At 35.4% G+C, this 25,209-nt stretch overlaps 1 protein-coding gene and 1 long non-coding RNA gene across 3 annotated transcripts in view; one reads left to right on the top strand and one right to left on the bottom strand.

The window, feature by feature from the left end:
* The window catches only part of LOC136801353 (TNF receptor-associated factor 3-like), an 83,399-nt gene extending 59,234 nt beyond the window's left edge, over positions 1-24,165 (bottom strand). The window contains exons 1-3 of the mRNA XM_067057992.1: positions 24,095-24,165; positions 13,203-13,362; positions 476-629 (exon numbers count right to left, since the gene is read on the bottom strand). Coding sequence (XP_066914093.1) covers positions 476-629; positions 13,203-13,354 — 306 coding nt within the window. The 5' untranslated portion in view covers positions 13,355-13,362; positions 24,095-24,165. The remainder of the gene's footprint in view (positions 1-475; positions 630-13,202; positions 13,363-24,094) is intronic.
* LOC136801357 (uncharacterized) lies at positions 13,485-25,037 on the top strand. 2 transcript variants are annotated; one of them, XR_010845844.1, is made up of 5 exons: positions 13,485-13,701; positions 23,766-24,253; positions 24,476-24,497; positions 24,747-24,768; positions 24,979-25,037. It is a non-coding gene; the product is annotated as an uncharacterized lncRNA (long non-coding RNA). The 2 variants fall into 2 exon arrangements; XR_010845845.1 differs by lacking the exon at positions 13,485-13,701 and adding an exon at positions 14,852-15,263.
* The last annotated feature ends 172 nt before the right edge of the window (positions 25,038-25,209 follow it).

Below are 25,209 nucleotides of genomic sequence, written 5' to 3'. Positions count from 1 at the left end.
GGCCTTTTTAATAAAACTATTGATTCTGACCAGAGTTGCCAATTCAGCCGTGGCGCAAGTTAGCAGCAAATAATATTTTAGGCGGAAAATGTTAACTTTTAAGATCAGAAATCAAATATTTTGCTATTATAATCCACAAAAAAGTTAAATTTGGTACTTTTGGAAAGCTCGCCATATTATTACGATATAGCTTCACGTGGCTTAATTAAAATTGAAAGATTCTTTTTTACCTAAAAGTATTAAACTGTCTTAAACATATGAAGACAATGTAATACTTCTTTTTGAGTTTTGTATATTTTACAGAGCCTGTTTTAGTATTCATTGGGTATCAAATTACATTTCAAAATTTATAAAGGTGCATTTGTGTTGGGATTGTGTAACATGCTTTTCAAGAAAATTCGATTTTTTTTAATCAGAGTCTCATAACAAAGCATAAAAACCTTATAGTAAAAGAAAATTTTAAGTAAGAAAATACCTCTAACAGTCTGACGGATCCTTGCCAGCCACATCCAAACTTTGCATTTGGGCAAAAGCATGCCAGCATAAAAATATCTCGTTGTTTTGCTCTATCTGGATAAGTGCCGTCTAGCTCAATAACTTCATGGTCGATTGGACATATGTTTGAGTCCCTAAAAGACAAAATTTCAAAGTCTGTTTATTTTGATTTTACAATTATATATACCAAAGCAATTTCTGTAAAAAAAATTTACACCGGGTGACAAAATATTTAAAAAAAAAAAATGAAGAGGATTTATAACTCGCCTCACTAAGAAGGTCAATGTTCAGAAGATTTTTTTTAAAGTCACAATCACATCAAAGAGCTCCTCCTGAATTTTCTTCTCGTAGTAACTAAATATTCCTGCATATATACAATTAAGATGACAGTCCCTTCCTCTTATATACGTTTTTTATAAGAAAATGTATAGACACCTATAATAAGGCTTGCATTATGCTTAGCATTCTACTTTTCTTATTTGTTCTTAAAACAATAGAGCTTTTGTTTACTTTAGGTACCCAAAAACTGAGCCTGCATATGCTTAAACTTATAGAAAAAACCTGTAGACCTTAACAGTTGCCCCTCCCTGTCAGAAACCAATTTTTAACAAAAATAAGATCCTTAGAGAAAAAAAATTACTTCTAAAGGCTCTGATTTCGCATACTTTCTTGGTGCCGAAGCGATTTAGAGGGATAAGTACTGGCTGGGATCTGTACGTTTGCCAGAAAACTAGTTTTCAGGTCTCCAGAGCCACCTAGGCTTAGTATGATGTAAGCTTACAGTGCTTTACTACTGGAGCCCTAGTAGTCGGGGAGCAGAATCCAAAAATGGCATTTTTGCTTAACCCTAAAAAAGAATGGGGTTGTTATATACCGTTGGAACGGAAATTTTATGCTGATTATGGAAACCTAGGTCTTAAAAAGTCTATCCTGGACGATTTTGAAAACGAGGCTGGAGTTTGCACTCCTCCGTGGTGTTTTTTCGATTTTACCTGTTTTAGAAAAATGCTGACTGTCAGCAAAGTAAAGGTTTTTAGAACTCAATTTTTTTTGAAAATTGCTACCAATAGAATTGCCTTTTAGCAAAAAATTCAAAATTTTTGAAAAAAACATTTTTTGCACTCCTTCTTGGAGGCTTTTTGCAAAAATCAGCGTTTTTACAAAAATATACTGCTAAAACAAGTCTGCTGGCAACTGAAATCCGGTTCAAATGACCCCTTTAATGGTTTTGACGGAAGAACTATATCTTACCACGACAAAAAACCGAAAACTGCTGTCAAAAAACAATTATTTGGCTTTTTGCTCTCCTTCTTTGGTGTTTTTTGACAAAAATCGATTTTAGCCGTTTTTAACCAAAATTCGACTTTTACAAACTATTCCCTTAATTTTGGAAACTGAATGCCTTCGTCTCTCTAAAAGTTATTCTCCATTATGTAAAATGATGAAAAAAATCAAAAATTGATCTCCTCTGTTGATGCTTTTTGACCAAAAAGTTATGTTTTTGAACGAATTTCTGCCTAATGGTCCAGGGGAATTTCAGGCTTAATTTAGGGAACCCAAAATTTGCGTACACATGAAATTTTTTGATTGAAATGTGTTCGTTAGGTCCTTAGGAGTGAAAAACCATCGAGTGACACTTTTCACACCTTGGGCATTTTCCATAATGGTGGAAATTTCAAAATGGCGGATTTTGTATTTTTTTGAAATTTTGATGTCTCTGAACATGGACATATTATATACCGTTGGAAAGAGTTTTTCATGATGAACAACTTTTTTGCTTACAAAAAAGTCATAAAATGTACTCAATGTGAGTAAAAGTAAAAAAGGTGTTAAAATGATGTCATCATCACCACCAAAAATTTGACATTTGCTTCAAATTATTGAAAAGAGAGTGACTACAGGACCTTGAAAACCTTGAAAAGCTTATGAAGAAACTTTAAAATAGACCAAACAACCTTGAAAAGTGTACATGATCTAAACGAATTCCTTGAAAACCTTGAAAAAGAGCATTTTGTCTTGTGGTTCGATTTGTGTTTTCCCGAAGTCTCTTTCTATACAAGCAATATTTCCAAAAAAATTGCGTGCTTGCTTCTCTCGTTTCTCTCGTAATCTCGAGAATACTACGAAATAATCTTTTATACACACCTCGTTCAAGAGTATTGTACTACCAGTCAAAATCAAATGGAGCCCCGAGAAACCTTAAAGATACTCAATAAATGAACCGAAAACCGTGAAAAATGCCTAAAATTTGACCCTACAAAACTTAAAACCTTGCAACTAATGAGAACAATTCTGTAGACACCCCGGAAAAGGATTTTTCGAGCTGAACATTCTTTTCGCTTAATACTAAAAAGTCTGAAATTTTACTGAGTAATGTGTTATGTAGGATGTAATGTAGAGTATAAAGCAATAGCAATGAAATATAAGCCGAAGGCTAGAAGTCATGCTCTGAAAAACTGATTGAAAGTGGAAGAGATTCCAATGGTTTTAACTCTCTAGACCATCTTTTCTTTGTTCGCTTGACCCACAAGGGTAATCTAGTTCATTACAGATTTGCTTCATCTAGTTCGCTTACGTAGCAGGCAGCTACAAAGAAGCCATCTGTGTCATCAAGCAAAACTAAATAATCGTCATTTTTATTTTTACACCCCTGTAGCATCAATAAACCGTTGAGAATTTCTTAGCAGGTGGGGAGCTTGAAGGGGCTAAGTGCTAACGGGAATGGCAAATCTCTTTTTTTATCATCGAGATGGTTTTTTAGTCCACTTTTTTCAATTGATATGAGTTCTGGGGTTATACGTTTGTGTGTTTTTACAATGCCTTGCATCTGTGGTACATCACATCACATCCTGTCTGTAGAACTGGCGCTTAAACCCTTTAGGTAGATCTCCTATTTGACGATGGATTAGGTTAAAAGGTTTGATTACCAGGTCAAACTAAGAGGCCCCCAGCGGACCAAAAATACACGCATTCACGCAAGTTTTTCTCAAATTCATGCAAACCCGATTTTTTGGGAAATCGGGGAAATTTTCGGAAAAAATCAGGGAAATTGTCAAAGATAGGGGAAATTTGCACAAATTTTGGTGAGAAGGAAAAATTCACGCGTTCACGCAAAAAACAGGGCAGATTCACGCATTCACGCAATAAAAAAATGGATTTTCACGCATTAACACAAACCGCTGGGGGCCCAACTAAGTAATAGTAAAGCTTTACAGATTCCGAAGCAAGCACATGGGCATCTATAAATCACTCACACATTGGTTTGTTTTATTACAAGATACAGATATTACAGATATGCAACAATAGTGACATTTTCAATCATACCCAAACATTTCCTCTTTCCAAGATCTTCTTTAAACTCTTATATCTTGGATGATTGATGATTTAACTACTTTTTCAGACAGACTATTCCACTGTTTGATGCATCGATAGTAAAGAGAGTTGCTATAGGGTCCACGATCACCATAACTTTCGAAAACTTTTACCAGTTCAGAGCTGTGTTCTCAGGTCTTATGTATTTGTTGGTTAAATTTTTTAGAAACACATGATTTGTTGTCATAGTGATTCAAAAGTTTGAAGATCTCAACTATATCATAACGCAAGCCTATATTTCAGACTTGGGATTCCGATTCTTTGTAATCCAATCATCAATTCAATTACAGAACAAATACCATCGTTAAATCGCCTTTAAATGATACAGATGCCTTCGATAAAAGTGCACTGGCACCTTTTCTATTAAACTGTCGCTAGACTATATATTGAAGACTTCACTCAACCGCCATAAACATACGGTGTAATAGAGGCGTAGCCACGAGTTTTCGTTTCGGGGGGCGAGATTGGAAAAATTTTCACCTTTTTTAGAGGAAATTTATGCGCCGCAGGCGTAAATTTTTGCTGTAAGCAAGTTCAAATAGCTTAACAAATGGCATTGGAAATCTCAAAGTTAGTGAGAATAAGGTCATAAAAAGTGTAAAAAACGTAAAAAAAAATTTCTAAGAAATGTCAAGCAGCTTAAAGGATGCCTTAAAAAGGTCAGATGTAGCCAGAAAAATGTTACAAAAACTACAGACCCCTTCACATTCTATTGGGAAAACTTTGACCTTTTTGGTCAATTTTTATTTTTTTTGGGAGAATTGCCCATCCCCCCGTGGATATGCCACTGTGTTATTCCCCAAAGATCAAGAAGCAGGTACTACTTTACAGATACAATCTGGGCAATTCCGAAGATGCAGAAAAACTCTTCCACACTATCAAAGTTTCTCCTGTCATAGTTCTACATGTTAGCTCAAAAAAGATCGAATACATGGATATACTCTTGTAATGTAAAATGTAGAAGAATTCAACTGCCTTGGCAGTCACAAAGCCTCCCCAAAGCCTCCACTGGCATGTTAATGTGAGAATCTCAAAATGATTTTTAAGTAATTACTACTGAATCAAACCTTCATGGCAAGATTAAACACAACCTTTTTCGTGCTACAGTCGAATCAGTGCTTTTTTATGGTGCACCAACATCAGCATGAAAATACTTTTCAATGGTATATAGCATTCATCAATATAATGGAGCAAATGTCAATGCTTTGGACAGTGATGACGTTATTTTGATACCTTCTATCACTTTTTACTCGTACATTGCACATTACTTATTAGATTTTCAGACTTTTTCGTGAGTAATGAAAAATCCTTTTCAATAATTTGAAGCAAATGTCAAATTTTTGGTGGTGATGATGACATCATTTTAACACCTTCTGTCCCCTTTTACTCACATTGAGTACATTTTATGCCTTTTTTGTAAGCAAAAAAGTTGTTCAGCATGAAAAACCCTTTCCAACGGTATATAATATGTCCATGTTCAGAGACATCAAAATTTCAAAAAAAATCCGCCATTTTGAAATTTCCACCATTATGGAAAATGACCAAGGTGTGAAAAGTGTCACTCGATGGTTTTTCACTCCTAAGGACCTAATGAACACATTTCAATCAAAAAATTCCACGTGTACGCAAATTTTGGGTTCCCTAAATTAAGCCTGAAATTCCCCTGGACCATTAGGCAGAAATTCGTTCAAAAACATAACTTTTTGGTCAAAAAGCATCAACGGAGGAGATCAACTTTTGATTTTTTTCATCATTTTACATAATGGAGAATAACTTTTAGAGATACGAAGGCATTCAGTTTCCAAAATTAAGGGAATAGTTTGTAAAAGTCGAATTTTAGTTAAAAACGGCTAAAATCGATTTTTGTCAAAAAACACCAAAGAAGGAGAGCAAAAAGCCAAATAATTGTTTTTTGACAGCAGTTTTCGGTTTTTTTGTCGTGGTAAGATATAGTTCTTCCGTCAAAACCATTAAAGGGGTCATTTGAACCGGATTTCAGTTGCCAGCAGACTTGTTTTAGCAGTATATTTTTGTAAAAACGCTGATTTTTGCAAAAAACCTCCAAGAAGGAGTGCAAAAAATATTTTTTTCAAAAATTTTGAATTTTTTGCTAAAAGGAAATTCTATTGGTAGCAATTTTCAAAAAAAATTAAATTCTAAAAACCTTTACTTTGCTGACAGTCAGCATTTTTCTAAAACAGGTAAAATCGAAAAATCACCACGGAGGAGTGCAAACTCCAGCCTCGTTTTCAAAATCGTCCAGGATAGACTTTTTAAGACCTAGGTTTCCATTTCCCATTCTTTTTTAGGGTTAAGCAAAAACGCTTCTAACTCGAGATATTGAATTCTGCTCCCTGACTATAGTTAAAGGTTTTGTTTTTACATAGTGTTCTAGTTTCATATCAGACACATATTTCATATTTAGACAGTGTCTGCCTATATTGTTATGTTATGCTGATGTAAGCAAAAAAATGTTTTTCTCTTCCTCTTTTTGACCAATCTTCCTCCACATTCGTGTCAATACAATGTGAAAAAAAGCTTGTGAATCAAAATTGATGAGTAAGCAAAACGATATCACTTTAATCTAAAAACAAAACCTTTAAAGCTTTCAGCATTCAACACAACTAATCTAGAAAGCCAGAAACGCAGTTCACAGGTTACAGGTCATAACACAGGTTACATATCATATAAACCACAGACCGGAAAATTGTAATGTACTTGTAACATATAATTTATAACATAAGCTCCTAACATATGAAATTATTATATAAATTCGCCCGATAGTGTCATTTGCGCCCTCAGATATATGCAACGGAAATGTTGTATACAAAATATACTATTCAAATCAGCCCCAATTGACAAAGTGACACTTAGTAAATTATGAAAATAATGACATCATCACAAAGTAAGAGGTGTGTACACCAATTTACAACAAAATATTTTTTCATGCTCAACATGATGCTGACGATGCAAGTGGATATAGATTGACAAGTGCTCCAAGAGAGCTGTTTTAGAGATAGAAGATTTAAGTGACATCATTGTTATCAAAAAATACAAAGAAGGGAAAAAAATAGTCAAATATTTATAAAATAAGATCCTTTTGGTGCTATTTTCATCAATTCTTGTTATCATACCCAAGGTGATGCAGGAGATATAATGCAGGATATGATAAAGCGATTCTGTACAGTAGCTATTTTTCTGTCAGGGGGCTCTGCTTGAAGGCAAAATTAATGTTTTTATCTAAAACATGTGTACGTATATAACATTTGTAACATACATATAACATTAAAAAGATAACTCAAATTACATGTGTGATAAAGGTGTAATATACCGTGAGATTGGGTAACTTGCATCAGTGGAGGCTAACATGCATAGCCCTCAAATGAAAGACCTGGCTGGTCATTAAAATACAAAGTTAAATCAAAACAAAAATGGTAGAGTAGAGCTGCGAGCGGAGCTGCGTAGTTGTATTTTAATGACCAGCCAGGTCTTTTATTTGAGGGCTATGCATGTTAGCATGTTGAAGCAATAAAAATAGAATAAATTTTTTAGCCTCCTTAGCCTCCACTGATGCAAGTTACCCAATCTCACGGTATATAATACAAGTAATTACAGGTCAGGTCAGTGTAACCTGATAACAGATGTTCATGATTTTCTTACGCACACGGTAAACCTCTAAAGGCGCTTGAAAATTATACATGAGGAAAATAGTCCTCCCGTGGAAAATTCTACAACAAGAATCTTGTTGTGCGCCGGAAAAGTAAAAACTGATACGGCGCCCTATTTAGGGTTGGTGTAATTTAAGATGCACGATTCGCGATCCGTGCATAAAATATGTTAGTTCATGCGTTATTATGCAAATTATGAATAAATATTTAGGCAATTTTCAAACTTTCATTTGCTGAAACTCAATTATTTTTGAAAAAATCATTTATGTAAGATTATACAAATTATATTAAAATAAAAGAAAGTGAGAACCACGTGCATTCACCTTCGGTACTCTCTCTCTTTTTCATAACTTGAATCAATAGGGGAATTGTTTACCGAAAGAAAATTCTTTCTCATAATAGAGCACCAGTTTTTTGCTTCGTACATTACGGTCTGCAAAACATATTGTTTGCCAATATATATTCTTTTATTTGCTTTAAGAAAGAAATTCCTATATTTGATTACGAGAGAAAATATTTCTTGTGCATTATGTTCACAAGATAGCTTCCATTATCAACATTATGATTATGTAAGTTAGTTTTTTCATAATTTTACGGTCGTAATTATTCATAGTTCCATTACTTACTCATTTCTTTTTTGTTGCATAAATTTACTGTGGTAAACAAAAGCGAGAAAAGATTATGCCATTGTTTTAGAATTATGTTATATAATTTAAGTTTTATGATAATTATTAGGAATAATCAGCATACTTTATGCATGTATCGCGCATCGTGAATCGTAAATCGTTTTATCGTGCATCTTGAATTACACCAACCCCCCTATTTATAAACACAATCGCGCAACTTTGTTGTCGTTCCTAGTCCATTTAGACGAACGCGGTCCTTACAATTTCGAGATTGCATATTTGTCAGATTGTTTGTTTTCACACATCCCTTTGGAGCTTCAGCGTGGTGTGCAGAAAACATTCACAATCTGATCTCAGGTTAGAACAGAACAGAATGCAAAAGCACGTGGATATATTTTGACCTTCAAAAATGTTCTACATTAATAAAATACCTTTAGTAAGATATTTTTGACAAAACAAGCATTTTTCAAATATTTTCTTTTCTTTTGTAGTGTTTTTTTACAGTAATTATTAGAGCTGACCTGTGTAGATAGATAAGATAGATAGAGAGAGAGATAAACCTTCCCTTAGCACAGGGAATAGGCCCTATCCTAAGATAGAGATCACAGCGCTAGGTAGATAGATAGATAGATAAATATATTTACCGGGGACGATCGTAAAAATATATACATGTTCGTAAGAGCATATAAAATGTACATTTGCTCTAGTTTTATGGTAATAAATGTATCTAGAATCAACAGATGATCGCTATAACGTATATAAACAAAATCTTATGAAAATAAATATATGTTTTCTTTTTTTTAACTGTGTATATTATGTTACTGAGATAAATTTTTACAATCAACAAACAGGAAGTGGTGACTTTGGGATTTATGGACGGATGGGCAGCTAAGAAAATTAGTAGGAAACTAGTACAAGCCAAAAGTGGTTTTGTTGTGCAATTTCAGCCTGTTTCTTCAGATCTTGACACAGTACTATCGCGATTGATAAGGTTGTGAAAGCTAGAAGTGTGATAGAGATAAAATAGAAAAGAGAGAGTAAAAAAGAAAGAAAAAACATAGATAAGATAATAATACTGAATAAGAAAACAAAATAATTAATACACGTTTTTTTCTTTATTAGAACACAGTTTATAAGAACATTTAGGCTGAAATTCGTCGAAAAATTAAGAACATCGTAAGAACATGCCCAGCCTCAGTTTGGAAAAAAATGACAAGAAACTACAATTTTTTCCTCTTTTCAAGCAGTTTTAACCAAACTTAGGGGTGGATTTTCTAAAATCGAGAGTTAAATACTGTCCAAATTTTACCAACTTTAAGTGCTCTTTATTTTGCATGATGCTGTCGATTTAAAGTAGTCCGAAAAATTAAGAACGCATTTAAGAACATTTTAGGCTGAAAATTGCTAAAAAAATAAGCACATCCAGGCTCAGCCAAATTTTAGGTGTTCTAATAAAAAAAAAAACGTGTAATAATATTAATAATAACAATAATAATAATGATAAAAGTAAGGAAAGAGAGAAAAAAAAAAAAAAAAAAAAAAAAATAATAATAATTAATAATGTATAAAAAATAAAGAAGGGAGGGGATAGGTGCCTTTATAACTCAGGTGGAAAACTCAGTGAGAATATAAGCATGAAGATGTTTTTTGAAGGTAGATTTTGATACTTGATGGAATGGAGGTATATGAGGGTGAATATTGTTCCAATCTTTTGTGATCAAATTGGGGATGTTGTAGGAGCCATACGTTACCGTGTTCGTCATTTTGATGTTAAGAACGTTACCAGCAGCTCTTGTTCTGATTTGATGATTATGACCTAAAGGTGATAGAAAGTCTTTAAAGTATTTGGGTAGATTACCTTTGAGAAAGTCGTAGGCAAAGAGACAGTTTTTCAGTTTAATTTGTCTTGGAATTGGAAGAATCCTGCAATTAACATAAAGCGGTTTGACGTTATCTCTGGGTCCTTTGAAATGTATTATTCTAATGACCTTGTTCTGAAGCTTTTCGATCTTGTCTAGGATACCTACCTTGATGTGGCCAAGTGGTTGTAAGCAGTAGTTGATGTGAGAATCAAATAAAGCATAGTAGACAGAGATTAGAGCTCTGTAGTTGAGATAGTGTCTAATTTTACTGATGATTCCCACAGCTCTGGAAAGTTTAGTGGTTAGACTCTGAAAATGGTCATCCCAGGCTAGGTGTTCGTCAATGATTACTCCTAGGTACTTAGTGCTTCTTGATAATTTCATTTTTTGTCCACTTAATCTGAAATTTAGAGTCTTGTTGATGAACTTGTTTTTTCTTTTAAAGAGCAAGATTTCTGTTTTTGAAGTGTTTAGACATATTTTATTGGCTCTGAGCCAGTGTACCAGAAGAGATAGATCTCTATTGACCATTTTGTTGAGCTTTTTGAGGGACTTTTCACTGCAGATCAGAAAAATCAGCAAAATGGATTGTGGAACTGCTCATGACTGCTTTGTTTAAGTCATTGATGTAAATGATAAAAAAGAGAGGGCCCAAGACTGAGCCCTGTGGGACACAATGATCTTGTCTAATAAACTTTGAGAATGTGTTGTTAATCTGTGTACAATGAGATCTATTGCTGAGGTAGGAGGTTAGAAATTCGTGAGCTTTACCTCTTATACCATAATGGTTAAGTTTATGAAGGAGTATTTTGTGGTCGACCGTGTCGAATGCTTTTTTAAAGTCTATGAAAATACCAGCAGCGAATTGATTATTGTCCAGAGACTTCCTAACTAATTCAGTTAGTGCAATAAGGGCATGGTTTGTGTTATGGCCTTTCCTGAAACCAAATTGATTATCAAAAATGATGTTGTGTTTATTTATGAAATCCGTCAGACTAGTGTGAATTATTTTTTCAAAAATTTTGTTAATATTTGATAATAAGGAAATGGGTCTGTAGTTGCCAATATCGAGTTTAGATTCTTTTTTATGGAGGGGTTTAATCGATGCCCTCTTCAAACATTCCGGATATATACCAGCCTGAATACATTCATTGAAGATTCCACATAAAATTTCTGATGCTGTTGGATTTATCATCTTGAGGAAAGAAGTGGGGATGCTGTTGGGACCTGATGCCTTAGTGACATCTAGTTGAATGATTGATGTAGCAATCACTTGGTGTGTGGTAGGCTGCATATAAATGGAGTGTTGATTCGGGGGTTCTAAAAAATCTGTAAACATTTTATCAGTTTGAGGGATTTCACTTTTGGTTATCTCAGCAATAGAACCATAATAATTGTTAAAAGTATCTGCAATTTCTTTTTCGTTGGTTATTTTCTTGTTGTTGTGTATGACTAGTTTTGGAGAAAGATCTTGTTTGCTTTTGTTATTGGTGACCTCATTAATTGCTTTCCAGACTAGTTTTAGATTTGACTTGTGAGTTTCAAAATAGTTTTTGTAGTAATTATTTTTGCTTTTTCTGAGTAGTTTGACAAGAAGGTTTTTGTAGGTTTTGTAATTTTGATGTTTGATAGATTTAAGAGCTTGTTGTTTTGATTTTAGAAACTTTTTGTATAAAAAGTCCTTCGTTTTGATTGATTTTAGGAGCCCTATAGTGACCCAGGGTTTATGAGCAGAGGCATGTTTTTGGTTTGTGAGTTTAATATAGCGACTCCAGAAGTCACGCAACTTTCGTTGACGTCAAACCGAATGTTTCATTTTTCCGTGAACTTTGAGCCCTTGGAACTTTTTTCTATGTATGCTAAAGCGTTCCGGTTTTTACTAAATGAAAGCCCGTGATCTTAGCTTTCCAGTGGTATATAACACTGTGGACACAGGCTAGACGGCAAATTGGTAAAATGCCGAACGTTTTGCAACATTTTGAAAATTGTTTGCTGACGGGAGAAAAAAAATTTGCAACTATCGAAGAACAAATGTGTCTGGAAACGGAGGAAAATGTATTTGGAGGCTGAAACTTTGTATGTTTATCAGAAAAAGGGTGAGGAATTCAAAAATCACAATCGCTGATTCTAGTTCTTTCATTTTCATGTAGTTTTTTTAATTTTTTTGCTTCTTTAGCATGGGAATGTCCCAAAAAAAAGTTTTTATTTCTGCCGAAATGGATTTTCTTTTCATTTGGGGTTTCTCCTTTCAGAAAAACTTATTCTTTACTCATAAGTTTTTGTTCCTCTATTTCCAGAGGCCCCTTGAAAATGGGTCCTACCACCTTTTTTAACTCATTTCAACCTTTTCCAAGCTATTTTCTTCAAAAACAAAAATAAAACAATGCAATGTCTTCTTTTTTCAAAAAAAGATATATCTTTTGTTATTTTGATAAATATACTAAATATTTTACAAATATTTTTATATAATAATATTTTAACACCATCAAAGAATTCTCCCTCCAAATTTGAGGTCTCTAGCTACACTAGAAAAAGAGATATGCAAAATTTAAGAAGCATGACTGGAAAATTCCTTTTTTTGTTTTTTGACACATTTTTCGAATTTTTCCAAGCTATTTTCCTAACCTTTTTTTTGACATTTTTAGTCAAATTTTTGACACTAAAATTTGAATATCTTTACAACCACTAATCCTGTGGAGGCCTATGACCCCTCATTTTCTTTCTTTTTCAAAATTCTTTTTCAAAGCTCTACAAGATAGGATGGATTTTGAAAAAAAAATTAAAACTTGAAAAATCTTCTGGAGTTGCTATTTAATAGGAGCATGACATGAGTGTCAATTTTTTCTTGTGATGTTTTGATAAAAATTTCTAGTTTTTCACTTGGGTTTTTATTAAGAAGAAGTTCATCCCATGGTATACCAAGGTAATCCAATAGAAAATTTTCACGATTAAAGTTTTTCATAAACCCTTTTTGGTTTTTTGATTTTATTGACCTTCCCTTCTTGTGTCAATGATGACCTGTGTCCTGTGACCTGTTGACCTGTGACCTACGTTTCGAACTAGCTGAATAAATTTCAAGATTTAAAAGAAGATTTATGTATCTATCAAACTAGGAAACTTAGTTTTTTTGTTTTAAATTTAACAAACAAGAAAAACAAAAGCAGAAATAATATGCTTACCCCTTATGTTTCTTATAACAAGCAGAACATGCAACTTCACCTCTTGGCGTTTGTAGAGGTTTTCTCATCAATTTCTGACATAATGGACACTGTAAGCGTGGTGGCAAGCCATTGACCAAGTTAACGTTGTATCCTTCTTCTTGAGAATCCATTTTTACCACTGAAATCCAGAAGTTTAAGAAAAATTTGCAGTCGGGTTCAACCTGAATGCTTGTCAAATAACCTAATTTCAAAAGATGAACCCGACTGTTGTTTAAAATGGCGTCAAGTTCAGTGGGAAAAATCAAACGAACAGGGAATTTAAACTTTTCATCAATTTAACCGGTTCCGAACTCATCTTGACTTGTTTGAAATAACAATCTAGACCAATCAGAAAGGGATACTTTAGTGGGAATTTTTCGATACCGTAGACTTTATTTAGCGCGAAAAGTCAATTTAGATCGAAATTTTATTTACGATGACCCAGAAACCAAGATCATCACTGGCTCGTGCTCACCAGGTAATCAAACTTCCAAACTTTTAAAAACAATATGCTTTTTTTCCTCTTTTGAAGGGCAGTGTAAATCTTTTATACAAATGTGTGTGAACCATCTTACATCTCCAGCAGAAACTTAACAAGTGGTAATTTTCTCTTGGCTTTGAAAAAATGTACAAAAATGTTTACCCCAGGCAGGCTGGGTACACAGCACAGGGTACACAAAAGTCCTGTTTTCACATCCTTGAACTTGATTTTCTCTAATGCACCTTTACTGTATTTTTCAAAACAGTGTGCGCGTATTTTGGTTAAGGGTAAACTTTGTCTGCGTTTCCTATGCTTTTTGGGGAATTCAGTTTTTTGAGCTTTTTCTTATTAAGTTCTGTTGAACAGAAACCTCTCAAATTTTAATATGTTCTTTCTATTTACGATATTATACCACCCTGAAAAGTTTTTCCCAAAAAGATATTTATCAAGGATCGTGTTCAAAAATAAAGGCCTGTTTTGTGACATTTTCAAAGTGGCTGACAATTTTTTTAATAAGATGAGTATTTTTGGTGGCTAACAGTTTATTTTTTCACCAAGCATAAGTAGAACGATTAACCTTTCCAATTGTTTTGGAGCGAAATTAAGTGGCTCACTAGGTTACAAGATATTTCAAGATAAGCTATAAGTCGTTTATGTGGCTGACAACACTGGTGGCTTTTTGAAACCAACCAGTTTCAAAATGTTGCTCTTTTATCTGTTTTGAGATAATATGATACCTCTAGTTACCGATTCAAGTGTCATTTTCAAACAAACCATTTCCTCCTTTGAGGTGGCTGACAAAACATATATTTGGACATATTTGGACCTGGAGCCACACATTTTACTCATTTTACCATTTTTTTTCATCAAAATATGTTCTTTGTGTAAATACCGATCATCATATAAAATTTCAACGTTGTTATTTGAAATATTTCCCAAGTTATTCAAGAAATACTATATTTTTATCAATTTTTGAGTTCCCTAAATGTCACACTATTTTTGAACATGATCCAAGAGTTAGACTGTCAGTTAGTCACACTAGCGTCCCGCCGAAATGTGTATCGAAGATTAATGCTGCGAAAGCGCTGTATCGATTACCTGACTCTCAAGCAAAAAAATGCGCCGCAAAACTTCTAAAGGGATTCATGAAAAAATAACCCGGCGCTTTTTAATGAAATTAACATTCTCAAAAACTATGAGAAATTGCCTAAAATTTGAGCCATAGATGAAAAAATTTGAGCCAAGCCAACCTTGAGAACTAATTTAAAGAGCAACTTGCCAAGAAAAAGATCTACGGGGAAACGGAACCTACCTAGATCCGCGCACTGTCAGATAGGCTATTTTCCGGAAATTTTGCCGGACCTCAAACACTGACCCATTTGCATGTGCGGAATTGTTTTTACTTTAGCATGTAAACAAGGCCTTAAAAATCGAAGCGCTGTCTCGGGAATTGAATCTGATTGAATGACAAATTTTGGTTTGTTGATTTTGGCTGCTGCACGTTTTATTTTGTTTCAAACTTTCAAGTTTTAATTAATTGTCTTGCGAACTTGATTCAGGTAACTTTCATCCTTATTGTTGCAAATACATCCTGTAGATGACTGATGTTGTTTTTTCTGAAAGCTTGATTTCCTAGTGTGACTAACTGACTGTTAGAAGCTGAAAACCCACTTTCCTCCCTAACCCCTCGCAGCAGTCAAAAACGTTTCAAATTACCGGTTGCATTACTTTGGTGGTTCGAACCAAGGTTGGGACAGAATTTTCAAAAAATATTCTAAGTCCTTCCGTTAGGGCAGGACCAGGATTTAGCCGCGCCTGACTGATTCTGTGTGAAGTCATGATCAGCCATTTTACTAAGAGATGATAGAAAGAATGTGGTATATTCTAGAATGTATTCTAGTATATTGTAGAATCTTGTACCAGCTTGCTTAGCAAGCCTTCCCATTTGGACCTGCACATAGTTTTGTTTTTATTTTTAGTTTGTGGGTGAAAGTTATGTCAGTCAGAATGTCAGTAGGAACAGGCAGCTTGCTTAAGATTAGGTTGAAGATAGTGCCTAACTGGATTTTCGAATCAGTTACCTCTCGAACAATTTTTTTACACAACAGTCAGACAGTGGAGTGTGAATTTTTCCGGGCCATTTCTGAGAAGTTGGAATTAAGGAAAAGGTGTATTACGTTGAGAAATTAACTAAATTCAAATGTGCTCCTTATTGAAAATCAATTTAAAATCTTTATCCCTACCTAAACCTGTATAGACCTTTTGCTAGACACAATACCATTTTTGGTGTCTATACATAAGCGGTGAAAATTATGAAATAACTTTTATAGGTTAAAGATTAATTTTTCTAATAGCTATGGGGTTTATCTACATCACATAGTGCTTCTTTCAAGCCATGTTTAACATAATGAAAGTGAGTGGAACTGCTTCAAGCCTTTACTTTGGACATGCTGTAACTCACTTGCGTAAATTTTCTTTTTAAACTTTATCACAACTTTTTAAAAAGCCTAAGGCAAATACTTTTTTATTTATTGGTTTACGGATCCGCTGACGTTATTTTTGCCGAAATAAAAAAAAAATGGAGATTTCAAAAACTTTTATTTACTTTTTCTCCTCCGACCTTCAAAAAGGAAGAAATAAATAAAAAAAACCTTTACTTAAACAGGAAAACAAAAGAAAATAAGAGAAAGAGAAAGGGGGTTAAATGATTTAACACAGCTGTGCCCTATTCTGCCAATGTAAAGATACTTTGATCCTTCCCTAATGTCAGGGAACTTCCCTATGGAATTTCCCTATCCACAAAAAGCAAACTAAATTATATATCTTTGTGTACACAATGGATTTTTTTCATTTTTTTCTTTCTTTTATAATTGCTTTTATCTAAAGTCCTTTATGTGATTGTTAAAATTCAAGAGTAGATATAAAATAGGCATACCAGAAAAGTGGGATGGGGGAACCTAAGTGGGAACCCTAAAGTGGGAACCCTAAGGGTGAACCCTATGGGAACCTACTATGTCAGTCTTACACATATACATATATGAGTCTTTCTGTGTACATATTTATGTTTCAGTTTATTTTTAGTGTTTTTTTATCCATAGACTCTACCTATAACAACATCTTGCACTTTATTCTTTTGTCTTTAAATCTAAAAAATCTATACTTTAGGAAATTTCATAAAATTTCATTTCATTATTTCCTCCGATTTCAGATTTTTAAAAAGGAAATAAAAAGAATTTAAAACATCAATTTTGTTTTAATTTTCTTTCCATCCTCCTGTCCAAAACTTTTCCTCATGATGTCCGTAAACCAGAAAATAAAAAAGTAATTGCCTAATGACTGTGTACAGACAATTGTATACCAAAATCAACAAAGATAAAAATTGAAAAAGAAGCAGATCCACCATCAGGTTATTCAGTTTATATAATGCATTTGGAGTCATTACATAATGTTTTTGCTGCAAATTTATTATGGAGTAAAATGGTATTGTGTCTATAAAAAGGTCTCTAATACTACAAAGATATGAACCAATGCATGCGATTTTTTAGGGATTGTTGGAAGGTTAATGAAGTCTGAAAATGAAAAATTTTGATGCTTTTCTTTTTCAATTTCTCTAGATTAGTTAGAGCTTCATCCATTGGGAAATGAGAGTTAGAAAAGTTATTCATTGTAAAAAAGAATCTTTAAAGAATGTTTTGGTGAATTACTTTGATATAGCTTGGATATCCAGTCAGAAAACTATTTCACAGTCTAGTTCTTTATATTTTATGTTCTGATTTACCACCTGATCGTGTCGTCCTTTGGAAACCATTTTGTACCTGCTACATGGATCGTCTCTCCATCGCCATCGTGAGGCTTTCGTTTGGTTCTTCTCCAGAAAACGAAACACCTTTGAGTCGAAAGTTTCCTTTGCTGAGAACGAATTCGAGATTGTCGAGCTTGGGTGCGTCCCCTCTCCCAGACAGGCAATCGTCTACGTACATGTCATTGTGACAGGTCGGCGATCTTGCGAAGTCCATGTTCAGCTTGATTCCTTGACAAACAAACTCCATAAATCAGGGTCTTGATGATCTTCTCTTCTGAAAGCTTTGTTGGGTCAAGGTTAGGTTCCCAGATGTATCTTTGGAAACACCAATTGGATTCTTCGAGTTTCATGGTATTGTACATCTTACTAATGTGTACGGCGTGTATTGCAACTTGATGAGTGAACCAGCGAATGACGATTTCTTGCAATTTGTTGAGATTATTTTGTCCTTTGGCAAAGAGGAGGAGGAGAGGCGAGGAGATCATAGCTGTATCCTGATGACGTGGGTTGAGAAACACCACCCTGCACGTTGTGCTCACTGAGTTCCCTTTCCATACAGCACGCCAAGGGATGTAGTATTGAGTGGTTCGGTCACGAAGATATTGTTGTGTTGCTTCAGGAAGATTCCTTAGGTTAGGTAACTCAACGTACCCAAGTCTTTGGAGTTACGACTCAGAACCCAAGATGTCTTGTTTGTCCTTGACTTTCATTGGTAGATTGAGCTTTAGTAGCTGTTGGTATTTCATTGCTTTAGTTTTGTTGTTTGCAAGTCTCTTTGAATCTGATTTGAATGGTCGAGTTACGCAACGGTGATGGATGACTTGTCAGGATTGAGAGTGATTGACAAATCGATGATGTGTTGCTCAACTTCTTCTCTCAAGCTGATTGTTTCGTATTCATTGTGGTTCTTGCATTGCTTGCAGGTTCTGCAGACTGGGCAACCGTAGGTAATTTCACTTCCGGTTGTCTCTGCTAGCTCGAAGAGACGCTGGTGTGATGTCAGATGAGCTTGAGTGTCGATGGAGTTGATCGATTGAGAAAAGTCGATGTAGTGCCAAGGAGTGGAACTTCGTTGTTGAAATGATTTGGTCCACATTGATGAAGAATGATTGAGTTGTGAAGTATCCATCGTGGATTTGGGTGAATAGCTTGTGTGGACCACCACCATCTGAATTGAGGAAGGGTGATTCAAACAATGATAACCCGGATTCCATCTGATAAACAAGCTTTGGAACATGAGACGTGTGTCGCCACCAACGGCAGGAGGGAGCTTTAATGGCAACACTCTCGATCCTTGAGGATGGATGTTCTTTTATTCTTGATGAATTTCTTGCTCAACGTCAATGGACAGTAAAGTTAGAGGTGATTCTGTCGAGGCAGATACCAACAAAAGAAATGATCTCACCATCGTGCATTGGAATGTTGACTTGGTAGGTACCATGTGTTGATCTGGTGATGGATTCTCCAAGTCCACCTACAGTGATCTGTTCTTGATTGGCGATACGAGTTTTGCTGCAGGGCCAAGTAACGTGACTGCTTTGGCTGAAATGATGAAATCGCTACATCCATCGTTGAAGAAAGCATTGATTCAATTGCCAGTGTTTGATTCGACTTGTCATTGTTTGAAGCTTGTATTGTAGATTCCTTTGTCTGGGACGGATTCTTCATAGGAAGGTAGAGTCAGTGATGAGTCAGGATGAGTAAGGATTGGTGAAGAACGATAGCTTGATCTGTTTTGAGAAGTCTGACAGGTGTGCATTCCTCAGACATCTTGCTTTGAACCAATTGAGGATGTCTTTGTTTTGCTGATCTTCCTTGTGGTCTTCACAGACGAGTACGTGACGCCTCATTGATGCAATTGATGACTGGAATGAGGGCATACGAAATCTCCATAGTGTCCTCCAGGGTTTGTTCCGGTGTTCACCAAATTCTTGATTTTTTTAAATGTCCTCCCTCTTTATCTCCCCCTTATGACATTTCAGTTTTTTAGTTTCCCCACTCTTTTTTGCTTTCCCCCCAGAAAACTCTGAAAATATTAGTTCCCCCCATATACCCATATAAATTTCTCAAATTTCAACCTGACACAAACGTAAAATTTTGCTGCAAAAGGAATACTATACAAAATGTAAACAAGCAAATAAATGAAAAATTAAAATCCCAAATAAAATCAAAACAACTGACCTTGTCGATGTTTCCCCCCTCTTTCCCCCTCTTTACCCGGGGGGGGGGGTACTAGGTTTGCGAGGTGACGGGTATGTCCGAGCCGAAAATCGAAAATCGACCCCTTGAGAGACAAAATTTTGGTGATTTTGGGACCCTTTGAGAGACTTTTTCCTAAATTTTGGTCCATTTTTTCCAAATTTTGGTTTGATTTTCACCAAATTTTGGTCAAAATTCTTGGAAATCGTGACCCTTTGAGAGAGAAATTTTTGATTTTTGTGATTTTGGGACCCTTTCAGAGACTAACTTTAGAATTTGTACCCCTTTGAGAGACTTTTGAGGAATGAAAAAAGGTACCCTTATGGCTCGCACATACCCGGCACTCATTTTGCCTAAGTACCCCCCCCCGGGCCTCTTTACTATTCGAATTTTCATTTCCCCCCTCACCCATCCAAAATTGGAAAATTGGTTTCCCCCCTTTATAAAGGGGAGGGGGAGAGGACACTTTGATAATCTCGTTGACACTTTCCATTCTTGTGCTTCTCTGATGTACCTGGAAGAAGACATTGTGTGCAGAAACCTTTGGCTTTGATGGGTGAGAGACGAGCAACTGGTGTGTTTTCGACGAATCTGAGACAGGTGTAATATTGTATGATCTTCATACCATTTAGACCGTTGGATTGATGATGTTGATCAGGTGTTGGCGATTCCCACAGAGTTGACATTTGTTTTGGTGTCGTTTAGGTTCACCGTGATAAGAATCTCGCTTGTTTGGTTCGCTGGGTCCCTGTCTTTAGCCATCTATCAATTACTTGTCGCTTTTTGGTCCTTGAGGAAGAAGGTTTTGTTGGTTGAAATGCACATCCTTGTTTAGAAAAACTAGCAGTCTCTCACATGCTTCCTTTTTGTTGGGCTTGTCGTCGATTGTTGCAAGGAATCTTGCGAATCGTCCATCAACAAGTTGTTGATAGATGTCTGATAGGGCGTTGCTGAAGTAGAGATTGTTCTCGATGTTGAACTTCTTGGCAAGTGACATGGCTTCACAAATGATGTTCTTAAACTTGTTCTTAAACAAGTTTTTCAGGATCGCGTGATGACTTGAGTTCAGATAGGGACAGAGTCTGGAGTTTCTTGTGAAGCATTGTTTTGGTATTTCCATAAGCATTCTCCAGTTTGTTCCATATTTCGTCAAAGGTTTCAAATGATTGGACATGGCTGTTAGCTCGGATAGATAGTTTTTCTTTAGAAGGTCAGGAAGCAGTCGAGTTGGTGTGTTGATAAGATGAAGCTTCTCGAAGTTGCTGCGAGATTTGTAGAAGTCAGTGCGAGTGGCTGGATCGTAACCACTGAATTTATCAAGCTTGATATGCAAAAGCTTTGTGTTGTAGTTCTTTTCGAGCTCCCTCTTGTTGTACTCTTTGCTCACTTTGGCAAAGTCAGATTTGGAGGAATTTAAAGCTTCATAAAGTTTATCAATCATTGGGACTTCTGCCAGAATTGTCTCATCAGCAATTGTTAGTTGTAAAAGTTTCTCATACTTCAAGGCGATCTTGTCTAACTTGTCGAAAACACTGGGATTGTCTTTCTTGATTTGAATCAGTTGTTTATCAGTAACCTTGGTGACATCAGTGACATCTTGAGTAATGAAGGTTTTGATTTCTTTCAGGTTTTGGTTGATGTCTTTGATGATGAATGCAGCAGGAAGACCCTCGTTTGTAGAAGGTAATATCATTAGTGTCAGCAGAGATGAGTGTATTTTTCTGGGCTTTTGCTTTGGTAAGATATGTCCTAGTATTGAACAAGCCTGTATTGGTCAAAACAGCTAGTGGATGAATGTTGGCCACTAGATCGATCTCTGCAGCTCATGCTTTGTCTCGAAGAACCTTGCGAAGATTTTCAAGGAAGTCGATGGATCTCGAGATTTTGGAAAGAGGGCAGTCTTCGATTATGAATTCATCGATATGATCGTTTACTTTGTCGATAAGACTGTGGATTTCCTTGCTGTCTTCTTCTGACATGCGGACGGTTGGTTTGGAAATGACGAGTTTGTCCAAGGATGAGAAGAGTTGCGATTTCAGCCAAGATGTGGTAGCAGATACTACCTGTTTTGAATGACAGTTGATGGGAGATTTGGTAACAGTATCACCAATGGGCTATTCCAGAAAATGTTCGTACCCCAATGTTGAGGTCTTTTTCGGGAAAGGTGACAGACACCCTGGGTGTTTTTTTCAAATTTTGAGGACCCCTTGGATTTTTTTCTCATTTTTTAGACCACCCTGGATTTACCTCCTCCATATATAGTTCTACAGTCCAACAGCCCCCTTGGATTTTTCTATTTTCTCCTCAACATATGGTAACAACCCTGGATATTTTCATTTCCTATACCGCCCTGGACGTCACACCTCCTCAACATAGGGGGGGGGGGTACAGACTATTTCTGAGATAGCCCAATAGTGGTTAGTTTTTGATTGAAATAATTGTAATAAGGTTAAGTAAGTGATAACAATTAACGCTGGTCTCCACTTACGCTCGCTTCGATCGCACTTTTTCGAGCAAAGCTTTCACGCTATTGGTCAAATGAAGCAACTCAATTGGCGCGATCTGACGTAACGGTTGAAAAAAGTTGAAATGCAGTGTGTTCAATTTTTTTTTCGAGCGCAAACTACATTTTTCTGACGTAATCTTTTTTCCAAGCAAAAAGGATTGAAGCCAAAAGTTGCGATCGCAGCGCGTGGATGTGGAGACCGGCCTTTAGACTGCTAGAGTAGGATGTATGAAATAGAGATGAAGTTTTGACGTGCCGTCATGTTAATGACAGTCGTTTAAAGAGCGATGGTCGAATGGTTAAGACGTCATCTTCTGGAACCAGGGGTTCCCGTTTCTATTCCCCGCTAGATATTTCTTAGATAGCCGGTCCAGCTAGTGCACCCCGTGAAAACAATCTAGTCTAGATTAGTCTAGATTAGTCCTAGATGACGGGGCTATACACGTTAAATATCGACTCTAACGATGCTACCCAATATTGAAAAATGGTTGAATTTCGCAAAGTTTCGGCTGTAGTCAGATTACCGATCTCAGAAAATTCACGTTTAGTTAACCTAAGGACTACATACACTACACAATATATTGTCGATACGAATATATTGTTAAGTACCGGCAATAAATTGAAAATGTGTCCGCAATATTATTGTCAGCTTCAATTTGCAATTTTCAACAAATCTAGGGGCGGGATTGTTTACAGAAAAAAAATTCTTTATATAATATAGTATCCGTTATTTACTTCATACATTACGGTCCGAAAACGATATTGTCAAATATTGTTCGTCAATATATTGTGTAGTCTATAAGTAGCCTTTTGGCTTTCACAATTAGAAACAAGGAATATTGATCTCGGAAAACACCATAACACTTTCTTCAAATACTTCAGAAAGGTCAAAGATCTGTTATATAGAACAAAATTCTTTCTCGTTGAATTTGCTGAATTCGGAGCAACTGTAGAAGCTGTAGAACGGTAATTCCGTCAGAATTCGTAGAAACTTTGCATTCTATGAGACAGGGACTTTAGCTCCAGTATAAGTATAATATATCAGGCATCAGTGGTTTGTAAATCAAAAATTAATCTCTTTGCACCGCCATTTCGAAAATATTTAAAGCAGTTTCGGCGGGAAAATGGAACGTTTTTTTAAGCATAGGAGATTTCCGCGCGGATAATGAAAACTGATGTAAATTTTCTGCGCGGACTATAGTGAATACAGTCTGTTATGCCTGTTGATGCAAGTTCCCTCGGGATTTATTGCCAAAGAAAGTCCCGACCTTTGTTTTGATAAAACTTTTTCTGTCTAAACAATGAGTAATGGGCTATTCATAAAAAGTCTTGCTTTTACCCATCGTTTAATATGGGGATTCAACCCAGTTCTCGTTTTGGATCATCTACCAACGCAGTGGCTTTTATACCAAAATTTGAAAAAGCTTGTTATTATAGATTGCCTAATGGAATGCATACAACAGTCGTTAGAGTTTTTGTAAACTCACGTTGCGGCCCTGTCAATTTGTTTCTCTAATGTTTTTCCGTTACTTAATGATTTTCTCCTTTTTCTAGATTAAAAATGAGAAAATCTTCTGTCCCTTCATTACAAGAGCAATCTGCTAAAAAACGTAAATTTTGTACACCATTCAATGGGAATTCTACGCAGAAAGAACAAAATTGTAGTTCTGGAACAAAGTTTCAAACACCTTTCAAAGCAAAGACTGTTGCCAAGGAAACATTGCATAACGAAGAAAGATATGATACTGATGTTGGGAATGTTAAGAATGTCATAGTTGGGAACACTCTTCCGGAGGAAAACCGGCGAATAAACTTACTGTTCAATCTTGGAAAACCTCTAATGAAAAAGATGTCTCTGCAGAGAAACAATCACGTACACTTACCTTAAAGCCGTCAAAACCGTTTGTAAAACCTTCAAATTCCCGTCCAAATATTGGTAAAACAAAAAGTCTTCACAAAACTAAATTAATATCTAGCCAACAAGAAATTTCATCCAAACCAACTGCTTCAACTGAGGATGAAAAGCACTATGAAGTTCTCTGGTAACTAAACTAATTTTGTTAACCTCTTTTGGTTTTATCGTAATCCAGTGTACGTTTAAGAATTCCCTGTACGTACAGGTATATCAAAACAAATACCTATTTATATTTTTAACGAACGTATTTTGTACTAGTACAATTTGCTTTGCATAGAAGTTGGAGAGGGTGCTTATTGTAGGTAGTCAATGGTAAGCTGCTTGGAATGATTTTTATTCTTTTACATAGGTGCAAGTGTTCATCGAAAAAGGTATCTACTTACTTATTATCAACGAACTGGCGAGTTCATTTTAGTAAGTGTAAAGTAATGTTTAATGAGTGTTCTCGTTTACCTTATGATCCTACTAATAATTCGTCAATATTATCTTCATAGTAAATAAAATATCACGTATTTCCGAAAGCTATTATCATAATTGATTCTCCTTAGTAATTTGACCTACAAAATTTGTTTAGTTTTGACTTGAGTTTTGTTTTTAAGTATCAAAGTTATTTTTTTTAGAACAAAGTGTGGGAAGGCGATGGTAAGTGTTTGCTTAGTTCCTACTTTGAATATTCTCACAATTAAACGGTTTTTAGTTTGGATAGCCATCTTTCGAGCATCCAGCTTCCCTTAAACATGTCATTTAATTCAACTATAACAACAGTGTTTTAATCTGAAAATAACAGCTTTTTGAAGTTAAGATGAACATTTCCGATTACTTTCAAGTATTTGGAAATTTCATTTTTCTTAGGAGTTTTGGTGGTCAAAAACAACAAACTTGCCATTTTATACGATACACAGAGGAATCAGTAAGTGATATTTTCCCACCAAAATTAAAGTTCATGAAACACCCTTAATTTTTCTTTCCTTCCTTGGAAATACCATAAAAAACCCTTGAATTTTTCCCGTGCTCTAAATACAAAATTATTGCTATGAGTACGTTTTAATTTTCCCATTTAACACGGGAGATCCAATATTTTTA

The sequence above is a fragment of the Clytia hemisphaerica genome, unplaced genomic scaffold (assembly GCF_902728285.1).
Source record: "Clytia hemisphaerica strain Z4C2 unplaced genomic scaffold, Clytia hemisphaerica genome assembly, whole genome shotgun sequence".
Taxonomy (NCBI): domain Eukaryota; kingdom Metazoa; phylum Cnidaria; class Hydrozoa; order Leptothecata; family Clytiidae; genus Clytia; species Clytia hemisphaerica.
The sequence above is the reverse complement of the archived record's forward strand: the minus strand, read 5'-3'. Positions and strand labels throughout refer to the sequence as shown.